The 11,454-nt window shown below is 38.3% G+C and overlaps 1 protein-coding gene across 1 annotated transcript in view; it reads left to right on the forward strand.

Annotated features, from left to right (window-relative positions):
• Nucleotides 1-98: 98 nt before the first annotated feature.
• ASB3 (ankyrin repeat and SOCS box containing 3) overlaps nucleotides 99-11,454 on the forward strand; it is a 13,204-nt gene continuing 1,848 nt past the window's right edge. Inside the window, exons 1-9 of the mRNA XM_010004983.1 lie at nucleotides 99-142; nucleotides 205-404; nucleotides 761-919; nucleotides 2,395-2,507; nucleotides 3,104-3,239; nucleotides 4,429-4,606; nucleotides 5,565-5,762; nucleotides 8,892-9,143; nucleotides 11,225-11,358. Of these exons, the coding sequence (XP_010003285.1) occupies nucleotides 99-142; nucleotides 205-404; nucleotides 761-919; nucleotides 2,395-2,507; nucleotides 3,104-3,239; nucleotides 4,429-4,606; nucleotides 5,565-5,762; nucleotides 8,892-9,143; nucleotides 11,225-11,358 (1,414 nt within the window). The remainder of the gene's footprint in view (nucleotides 143-204; nucleotides 405-760; nucleotides 920-2,394; nucleotides 2,508-3,103; nucleotides 3,240-4,428; nucleotides 4,607-5,564; nucleotides 5,763-8,891; nucleotides 9,144-11,224; nucleotides 11,359-11,454) is intronic.

Consider the following 11,454-nt stretch of genomic DNA (forward strand, 5'->3'; position numbering starts at 1 on the left):
AGCGGGGGAGCTGCCACCACCCCCCCCAACACCCCGCCAACAAACGAACGCCTTTTCCTCCAAAATAACCCGTGACCCGGCCCCAAAACCTCCGCAAAATGACACAACAACCCCCCCATATTCTAACTATATATCCTAACGGGCATCTCTCCTTTGTGTCCCGCTCCTTCCTCTGCAGTGCCTCCCTCCGCTTGCCATAGGCAGGGGGGGGGACTTCTCGGAGGCCTATGCCGACCGGTGCTCGGCCGTGGGGCTGGCTGCCAGAGAAGGGGACGTGAAGGTGCTGAGGAAGCTCATTAAGCAGGGGTACAGCGTTGACGTGGCGGATAACAGGGGCTGGATGCCGATCCATGAAGCAGCAGCTCACAACTCCAGCGAATGTCTGAGGGCGCTGGTGCGTGCAGGTGAGGAAAGCCCAACTGACGCGCTGCCGGGCTCCCCTGACGTATAGAATAGATCTATCTTGCGCTGTTCTTACTCGATTTGTAAATGTCTGTGTGGTTTTGTAGATACTGCCTTTACGGTAAAGAGAACTCGGCACGTTGCAGTCTGCAAATTTGGTTTTATTTTGCCTTCCCCGGGCCAAGCCAAGTCTGTGCGGAGGGCCCGGCAGTACCGCGATGCTGCTGTTTGAAGGCGTCAATGGCGCTTGTGGACGCGCTGCAGGCCCCGCATCTCACAGAGTGCAGTTGCTTCAAGAAAGTAACTGTGCTTTGTCGTTAATTGCTAAATATACCTTCCCCCTTGTTCCCATTTATAGCTCCATCCGAGGACTACCTCAATGCCAAGACGTTTGAGGGGCACTGCCCGCTGCACCTGTCAGCCTGCCACGGCGCTCTGGAGAGCGTGCGCGTTCTGCTGGAAGCTGGGGCTGACCCCAACGAAGTCAACACTGAAGCAACCACCGCACTGTTCCTAGGTGACACGAGCTTGCTTGAGACCTCAGAACAGCCGAGGAGGGGGAAAAGCTTACTTGCTGAGTTTGAACTCGTCAGAGTTCGCTCACTGCCTCTCCCGTTTCATATTTTTTTTTAGCCCAAATGCCAGGCTTTAGACTCAGAGGTGGAGTGGGTCTAGAGGTTACTTCAATGGATCAATCAGCTTCAGACTGTGTTTTAAAACAAAATTGTAAAACTAGCTTTTTTAGGTTTTTTCCATTGCCTTTTGTTTCTTGCTAGCACAGAAAAGGTCTAGGAGGTAATAGGATTACAGCTGTATGAGCGTTTTCCAATTTTGTTTGTTTTTTTAATTCCTCCCTACTTCTTAGGTGGAAAGACCTCTTCTTTTTGCAATTCCTAGTTTAACAATTAAGGTCCATTATTTTAGTATTTTTTCTATTATTTATGTTTGACATAATTAACTGCTTAACACTTCTGCTATAGTGACTCCTCAGAGTTTAAATAATCTGGTTATATATATGCTTGTTGTTTTACTGACCTCCATGCACAGGCAAACATCATGGCTGCCACATTACCCTTGTTTATAAGTCTCTTCACATTTAATTTGTAGGCAACTAAATAGTTAATTTGCTTTAAACAGCTGGTGACAGGCAGCACTTGTGGGGAAATCACCATGGATAATGGTAATTAACACTGTGTATAAGTGCTTACATAGATTAGGCAGGACCAAGGAATGGATGTGGGGCTGCATATCCAAGAGATATTTAAATTTTTTAAAAGGGAAAAGTTTATGCTCAGGTTAATTCAGATTACGTGATGGGGTTATGGCACAGCTCTGTGTTGGACATTGGGTACTACAAGCCAGAGGCACTGCTGTGCTGAGCCCCTGCACTAATACTCTAAAAATTACTCAGTAGTAGTGGGTCATTTATCATCTTATTAAGCTTCTATGGTTACACAGGAAATGTGCCGTGGTAGAATTGTCAGTGACAGAAACTTGAGGATGAATCAGGATGCTAAAGGAGACTTTGTCAATGAAAACGTTAGCATAAATTAAATGTACGTAGTATAAATTAATTTTATGTAGACATTTAGAGCAGTTTTGGGGGGAATTTGTTGTAAGATAGAGTTTCACAAGTTTGGGAGGCCATTGCAACTGTCAAGCAGTTAGGTGCCTGCTGCAGAATTGTCTCCGTGCTCCACGGGAAAGAGGGAGGAGAGGAACTTGCTCTTGTGATGTGTTAGCACAGCATAGGTGGAATTTCAACAAGTCTAACTAAAATTTTTGGAAATTAATTTCCGTTCTCCAATTCCATTTTGGAGGTGTAAATGTGAAAGGCAAATAAGTATATAAGGGAAGTTTAAAAGCATTACAGTTATTGTGTTGGGAAGTTAGTGGTGAGACTTCTTGAGCTTTTCAATTGGTTCTTTCAGTCCAGTTAAGAATTGTTTTGTTGTTTGTTTGGTTTGTTTTTTTTTAATATTCTGTTTGAAGCTGTTCAAAATGGACATGCAGATACTGTAAAGTTTCTGCTCCAACATGGAGCAAATGTTAAAGGACCTCATACTTTCTCTGGATGGAATTCTTTGCACCAAGCTTCTTTTCAGGTAACCTGCAAGTATGTAATCTAATTTCTCTGTAACTGGTGTACTCTGAGTGATAATTTATCTGTTCTTTGCCTTTTTGTGCAGTAATTTTTCCTAACCTACCCTGGCAGTCTAAATGCTGAAGGGCTTGCAACATATCAAAGTGTGTATCTGAATCTAGACAAGATGTTGATGTTGGGAATCAATAATTAAGTATTCCAAATATTGCATGTATTTACAAGCTCACATATAGTACAGGATTTTTTGAGAAAGAGTTCTGTTTAGTATCTTATCACCAGTGAGATGTATGACCTATTTACAAAATAGAATAATAAAATTATAGAATGGGTATGCTTGGAAGTTTTGAAATATGCTAGCTTAATGGTTCTAATAAACTAATTGAATTTCCATTTGTATCTGTTATTTAAGTAAGCAAATTTGAAAAAATAGATTTAACTTGTCTTATTTTTTTGCCACTAATTTTTCAGTACATCTTTAGAATATTTACTATATTGCTTTATTTTCCTTATTTCTGTTTGGAATGTCTGGACAAAATAGATTATTTCAATTATCCAATTTTTTTATTGTTGGTTAAGAATAAAAATATTTGATTTCAGGGATGCACTGAGATAATGAAAATACTCCTGGAGAAAGGGGCAAGCAAGGAATGTAAGGATGACTTTGGAATTACACCTTTGTTTGTTGCTGCTCAGTATGGAAAACTGGAGAGTTTAAGACTGCTTGTATCTCATGGTAATAGTGATTATTCATTTAGCTTCATTGTTTTGAAACTTGCGTCAGCCTGTCATCACATACCATTTAATTCTACTTTTGCACTCCATAACTTCAGATTTTAGTTTTTTTAATGCAATTTTAGTTGCAGATGGGCATGCAAAGCCATCTTAATTGCTTAAATCTTGTGTCTGTAATTTGATGTAGTTTTCAGCAAGTGATGGTAGAAAATAATAAATAAAAAAAGTTTAATGAGAAGATTAAGAATTGCCAGGATCTTCTAGAACCCCTCAGTAGTGCTACACCAGTGGGCTAGTTTTTATGACATTGCTCTTGTAATAGGAGATTGTTTAGGCTGAGGGAAGATAACTTCCTCTAAGCTCTCTTTGCTCAGAAAGTGACAACATCAGTTTCATTCACATAGACAAGTTTTATATGTCTTAAGAGCACATGTCCTTACAAGCAAAATTAATTGCTTAGCTCTTAAGCCTGGGGGGATCCATGACCTGACCAGAGAAATTGCACTAACTGATCTCCCTATTTCTGGGGAAGAATCTCTAACAATAATTGAAATCAAATGATTGTCTAACCCATTGCTTTTCCTCCAGCCTATTTATCTTGTATTGTGCTGGTTTTTGACAAAGCACTGACTGTTTAAAAAAAGTTAGCAACAAGCTAGTAAATGTTTTCTTATTGCTATGGAAGACCTGCTGTGTTATGAAGCCATACTGTAAAAACAATTACTGGTTACTTTCAATTTGTTGTATATTTGATGTGATGTAGGGATGATGTAAAGCACTGACTTCTTTTTTTTTTTTTTTTTTTTTTTTACAAGCAAAATTAATTGCTTAGCTCTTAAGCCTGGGGGGATCCATGACCTGACCAGAGAAATTGCACTAACTGATCTCCCTATTTCTGGGGAAGAATCTCTAACAATAATTGAAATCAAATGATTGTCTAACCCATTGCTTTTCCTCCAGCCTATTTATCTTGTATTGTGCTGGTTTTTGACAAAGCACTGACTGTTTAAAAAAAGTTAGCAACAAGCTAGTAAATGTTTTCTTATTGCTATGGAAGACCTGCTGTGTTATGAAGCCATACTGTAAAAACAATTACTGGTTACTTTCAATTTGTTGTATATTTGATGTGATGTAGGGATGATGTAAAGCACTGACTTCTTTTTTTTTTTTTTTTTTTTTTTTTTTGTCAGGTGCAGATGTGAACTCTCAAGCCAAGGACAGAGCTACTCCCCTGCTGATTGCTGTGCAGGAGGGCCACACTGAGTGTGTGGAACTGCTGCTAGCCAGTGGGGCAGATCCAAACCTCTACTGCAACGAGGAAAACTGGCAGTTGCCTATTCATGCAGCTGCTGAAATGGGCCGTAAAAAGTAGGTGACTAAAAAGATACTCAGAGAAGATTCTGATAACAAAAATCTAATCAACAAAGAGGAAGTTCCGTTCAAAAAGGAAGAAAAACAGGTTCTCAAGCTGGCTTGTAGTTTAGAATTCCTGATTATTTTACTGTTTTAAATGTGTGTTAGTAGTTCCAGTAAAGCGACCAGCCAGAGGTGTTCAGCCTCTAACTTGGGTCTGATCCATATCTTGATGAGTTTAGAGGGTTTTCCACAGGGCTGAACCAGAGATCAATTCCCTCAACAGCCATACGACGTTCACATTTTTAAATAAAACCAACAATAAGATATGCTTTATACATTACTTGAACAGGAGCAGACTGTAGTAGATACTGAGGAAGTTGTTTTGTTCATTTTCTCAGAAACAGAAGATGGGTTTGCAAAGGTGTCAGTACTAGAAATGTCTTTAAGTCAAATGCTGCCTTCATAGCTTTTGCAACAATATGTAACTGGCAACCTCTGAGCAGCACCACTAAGTTCCAGTAGCAAAGGAACTGGTGTATGTTGCTAATCCTTATTAGCTGGAAAGGATTTGGACTGGAGGTGTGAGCTATGAAGCAGAATGGTTTTTCTGTTTTATTATCTTAGTGAGTGTTGTTGAACAGAAGTAAATATTAATTTATTTTGCAGTAGAAGTCTGGATTTAATGTGCACTGGTAATCTATTGCTGTAAAAAAAATTGTTGGATAATAGGAAATAACTGTGTCTGGTTTGGATTAAAATACTTACTGTCAGCCTAAATCCTTGCCAAAGCACAGTATTTGTTATGGGTCTTTGTATTAAATGATAGACGTTCTTTTATGCAAACTCAGTAGTCAAAACACAGATAGGATTATCTTCTTTTGTTGTAATCACCATATGAAAACTGACCATACATTTAACTCTCATTATTGCATAGGATAGCAAAATAAACAGTGTTTTTAAATACTTACAGGCTGTTGCAGTTGCTAATACCAATTACTGATCGGATTTGTGACAAAAGCAAAGACAAAGTGAGCCCTGTGTATTCAGCAGTATATGGTGGTAATAAAGAATGTCTGGAAATGTTACTTAAAGAAGGCTACAGTCCAGATGCTCAGGAGTGCCTTAACTTTGACTGCAGATCACCCATGTGTATGGTCTTCCACAAAGAGTAAGTACACCTCTTACATTTTGAAACTATTAGTAATTATGTTGGCCTTTATTTAACATTTTTTAAATGTGCAGTTTTCCTGCCCTCCTTTCTCGGTGCTTGAGCTGCTGGAGTTCAGCTGTAACTGTCCACGTGGTGCCTGGGGTTTGGATTGTGTGCACCAGATGAGGAACCTCACTGAGATCTCTGATGGGAAGCTCAGCTCTTTGAAGAAGAGTCTTGTAGAACATAATTGCAGTTTCCATGCTTTCAGAAGGCCTTTTCAACACGTCTGTACTCTGGGAACATGACTTGATGGTGTAATTGGATCAAAAGGGCTCTTAAGTAGCCAGATCCATTTCAGTAAGGATGAGTTATTAGAAAATAGTGTTTTCCTTTTCTGCATGCCAGTCTCATGTGTAAGACAAGCAGAATTAGTCAGTGTAAGGAGAACTGGGAAAGAGAATTATGCAGTCTTTTAGATCATGACCCCTGGTATTCAACAGGAAATAAAAGAATGCTTACTTCATAGTGCAAAGACTCTAATTTTGGTGGAAAAGTAATAAGGTAGAAAAGCCTTACTGTAATTATACATATACAAGGTACACCAATGAGCAGCTCTTCATGTCATTATTATTTTCCTTTAGTACAGAAATTTCTTCTTCCTTTTTCTGTGGGAAATTAATTTATGGAGGAGTTGGGTTGTTACTGTAAAAGATCTAGATGTTGCTGTCCCCAGGCTCACCTTATGCTCCTCCCAAACAAATTCAATATAGAAAATAAGATTCAAATGACTGAATACTGGCACAGCTTAAATCAAAATAGAGAATCAAATCTCAGTCACCTCTTGACTGTTCTGCGATTTGTATAGACCTGTAATGTCACTGTGTTTTATATTTTAGTTGAGGCTTGAAAGCAATTACCTGTAACTGCTTTATGCTTTAGAACAACAGAGACATGTCATGTGGTAGAAAATGTTTGAAAACCCTTTTTTTTTCTTAGCTGGTTGCTGTCTATCATGTAATGTTTTCCCAGAATTCTAGTTAGTTTGCCCTTTGTAGACACTACTTCTTGGGAATATTATTGCAAAGTAATATTATGTGGCTAGTGTGCTGCATTAAGGGAAGTACCTTTAATAAAAGCATTTAAATATTCTTAAAGCTCAGATTCTGACAGAATATCTCATGGACATGGATCAGAATTTATTGCTTAAGTGCTGACATTTAAATTAATGAGGTTTTGATAGTAGTGAATTTAGTCCACCCCCATTAAAAAGCAGTTTATCTAGCAGATGCAAAAACGTAGCTTTTGGGATTGGCTTACAATTGAGATTATTTCAGTTTCTCATTCTTGCCTCTTGTCTTCCATATGGGACCTGCTCTGATTTTTTTTTTTAATTTAAGGAAGAACAATTCAAATATGCAATATTTTAACTGTTCTTAGATTCCAGAATTTTGTCATGTGAAAACATTTCTAGCCAAAAATGCTGACATTTTAGAGGATGTGCCTTGGTGCCCTGAATGCTGTAAACAATTGACACTGGTAGAGGCTATCTGAGAAATTATTTTTTAATGAGAAAGCTGGTTAGAATTAAAATTGTGGTCTTGAGGGGGATGTACTGTTTTGGGTTTTATTTTAATGTGGTTAAAGCTTTTGGAAGAGCTAGCTTTGCTGGAATGTTCTTTGCTGGCTGTGTTTGAATATATGTGTTTGTGAAGTTGTTACTTGTTGCATGCTGTTAATTAATGGAATCACTCATTCTTACAGTTGGCTTAGGAAAAATGTTAAACACTTCAACAAATATATCAGTATCAGCCCACAGTGCATTAATTGTAACAAACAACTTTCCAGTGATTCATAATGTCCTGAAATGAAAATCCTCCTGTAATATTCTGGTCGAGTTTATCCTACTTGGACTGAAAGGGCTTATCTCAAGGAGGGAAATCACGGGCAGATTTATTTTTTTTTTCAGTAATGACTGTACACCCCAGTGGTGGTGTCTGTTAAGGTCCTTTGTGTCTCTGGTCAGACTGCAGGGGATTTTTAATTGCTGGAGGCAGGATCCTCATCCAGAGCCAAAACAGCACTTGGAAAATCACACGTAGGGGTACAAGGCAGAGTGTGCTTTCCCTTATCTCCAGAAGTTACCCATAACATGTGCAGTGAAGCAGCACCTAGGGTTTGTTATTATTAATTTTAATCACAGACTCCTAGAAAGTGCTTTAAAAATCCTTGTACATTGTTTTTTCCCTTCTATTCTAAGCATTCAGTAAATAATTAGTCAGGGATAGTAACTACTAAACTCTGCTGTAAATGAGGCAGGTAACATCTCACCGCTTCAAAACCACTTCTATGAAGTAATGTGCAATCTAATTACTAACTAAAAAGAAATACACTATCAGTTATTATCTTACTCATTATCATATCACCGTCTTACAGTTGATAATCATAGAATCATCAAGGTTGGAAAAGTCCTTCAAGATCATCAAGTCCAACTGTCCACCCCGAAGCCCTAACCACTAAACCACATCTACCCGAAGCACCACATCTACCTATTTTTTTAATACCTCCAGGGGTAGTGCCTCCACCACCTCCCTGGGCAGCCTGTTCCAATGCCTCACAACTCTTTCTGTGAAGAAATTTTCCCTAATATCCAGCCTGAACCTCCTCTGGTGCAACCTGACCCCATTTTCTCTTGCCCTATTGCTAGTTACGAGGGAGAAGAGGCCAGCACCTGCCTCACTACAACCTCCTTTCAGGTAGAGGGCAATGAGGTCTCCCCTCAGCCTCCTCTTTCTCCAGGCTGAACAGTTCCAGCTCCCTCAGCCTCATAAGGCCAGTTCTCCAGATCCCTAATCGGCCTGGTTGCCCTTCTCTGCACCTTCTCCCACATCTCAATGTCCTTCCTATACTGCAGTGCCCAAAATTGCACACAGTACTCGAGGCACAGCCTCCCCAAGGCTGAGTTTAATGATAAAATTATTTTAGTCAAATAATTTATAAATGTTTACAGTAGTTCAGTAGGTTGCAGAGCTTCCTGAAAATACAGCTAGGGGGACTTTTGGTAGGAGAAATTTGTAAGTGAAATGTTATAGATGCTTTTTGGGGAAAAACTAACAGGATGTTCTGTTCCTTCTGTGCTGTTCATAGACGTTTTTATTTAATCGATATTTTCCTGAAATACGGGATCACCTTACTTGGGATTAATTTGGGATATTGCCTGTTCCATGAAAAGTTTGCCTTGTTTCAACGCTTCTTGAAGCTGGGCTGTTCACTGCCTGCTGGGGACCAGTTGTTTGAGTTCATAAAATACACCATTAAAGCACAGGAGTGTTACAAGGAATGGCTGCCTTACCTGCTCTTGGCTGGGTTTAATGCAGTGAATTTAATGCACAGAATCTGGTAAGCAGATAATGTTACCTTGTTTACTTAAATATTGTATGCTAATCTGCAAAGCTGTTGCTGATGTTATTTACCATGTATTTTCAGAGGACAGAACTGGAGAATCAGTTGCGATGGTCAGGAATGGTGAAATAAAATAGTCTGAAATAAAATATGACTGGATTTGGTAAAACATTTATTTTAGGAAGAAAGACAGAATGGAGATTGGTCTATTGCTACCCTGGAGAAAGGCCCCCAGATTTAGTTGCAAGTTGTGTGTGTGTAATGCAGTAGGGATAAGAAGAATGTCAAATACAAGAAAGAAGTCAGGAGGGATGGGAAATAAATGTAAGGTTAAGCTGCGCCAAGTCTAGAAGAAGAGGAAATGGATGCTGTTAGGGATTGTGTTAAACAAAACGGGGCAAAAAAATCAAGTCTGAGTTTTTGTTTTGTTGTGGGTTTTTTTCTTAAATTCTTCCACATAAAAATAACAGCTTGGAGATGTTTTATACTTAATTAGGCACACAGAATAAACTTGGTATTTAAAGTAATGAAGTATTTCTGAAGTTTTTTTCCATGTCTGTGCAGATGACACTTAAGTTACACAACCAAATGTCTCAGCTATTAACAGCATTATGTGAGATGTATAAACTCAATACATGCATTACTTAACTGTATGAAAGGAGTAGGAGTCTTAAGGTTTACTTACATATTCTTTATATCAGATACTGTTAAGATACCATGGTTAAGATATCATTGGCAGTTTTAAATGCATTTATTTATGGCTTAGTGAGGTTGTCTTAATCAAGCTAATCATGTTAATACTGGCTTTCTGAACAGTAATTAGAGGAGCATTTTTAAGTGTGGTATATCTGTGCTTCTGTAGATCATATTTATTCATAGAAGACTTAGTGATTGCAAAAGTAACACATGACAAGTTTGCAATTCAGTGAGTGAACAAATCTCACTGTCCATGTAAAACGTGATGCTTTTTGATATTTTATAACATAATCCACAAATACTTGTACACCAGTTACTTCCTTTGTGTAATACCCACTTTTCTGAATAACACTTTAACGTCAATATTAACTATTCCATCCTGGAAGATAACAGGAGGATAGTAGATAGCAAACAACAGTTATGCATGTAATTAATGTATGGTCTCTGGATCCTTGTACAAAGCAATTGTAAAATCATAAATTGGTCAACTTGGAGCACTGGCAATTTTAATTACAAGTGGGAGATGTAAAATCACCATTCTCTTAAAGATAGTGAGACAATCAGATCTCTCCTGCATGGTTTTCAGTCAATGTGTGAAAGTTCAGTCAAATATGAAAAATTAAATAATAAAAACTAGAAAGGACGTAAAGTAACTGTTTACATTAATCTCTTGTAAAAAGCAAGTGTATTAAAACATTTTAGGTTGGTATTTTTGTGTGTTTAGAGCATTTAGATTTCCATTCGGATGAAAATTCAGGGTTGTACACATCCAGCTGAGAAGCTGTTCTGTGAAATTCCATGGTTCTTCATCAACATCAAGTGTAATCCTAAACCAGTTGGTTTACCTGCTGGTACTTAAACCTCCTTACACCCTTTATTCAATTAAGCTATTGTTAAAAGTTCTTCACATGCTACAGATTTGAATTATAAATCATACTGATCTCTGAATATATACAAGTGTGACCTCTGGTAGAAGAGATTTTGAAACACTTGCAAGTTTTGAGGGTTTGCTTTTGTTTGTTTTAATAGATAAATAACTGCATGTATGAGTGGCCCCTTATTAAAATTTAGGTGGAAATGGAATAAGAAACTAGTGCAGAGGAGAATGCTGCCTGTTACTGAGGCATTTAAATTTCAGAGCAGGTATTTTTCTCTTTCATTTTAACTTTTAAAGAGAAATCGAGAAAGATAACATTATATTAATAAAGGCTTGTGCTGTCAGAAATACTTTGGATTTCTCTTTAATGGTTTTCTGTTTCTAGGCTTAGGATGTAGGTTGTTAAGGATTTGTTAGAAAATAGTAAAGCTTTCTATGTGTTGTTTCCATTGTTATATTTATGCTATTGTGTAAAATTATATTTCACCGGAGTTTTGTTACGCAGGATTTTCTCTGTGCATGACGGTGCCCTTAATTTCATCCTGGAGTTCACAAACTGGAAGAGACTTCCTCCAGCTGTAGAGCAAGACCTTTCAGAATACAAAGAGAAGTTCTCTTGGACTCCCAAGAGCCATTTTAGTAAGCAATACAATTGGGGAGAAAGCATCTCTGTGTATGCCAGCTTCCAAGTGGGAAGTGGGAAGCAGCACTGTGTGCTACTTTGCAATGGCAAAG

This window comes from Chaetura pelagica, unplaced genomic scaffold (assembly GCF_000747805.2).
Source record: "Chaetura pelagica isolate M959 unplaced genomic scaffold, ChaPel_1.0 scaffold171, whole genome shotgun sequence".
Classification (NCBI taxonomy): Eukaryota; Metazoa; Chordata; class Aves; order Apodiformes; family Apodidae; genus Chaetura; species Chaetura pelagica.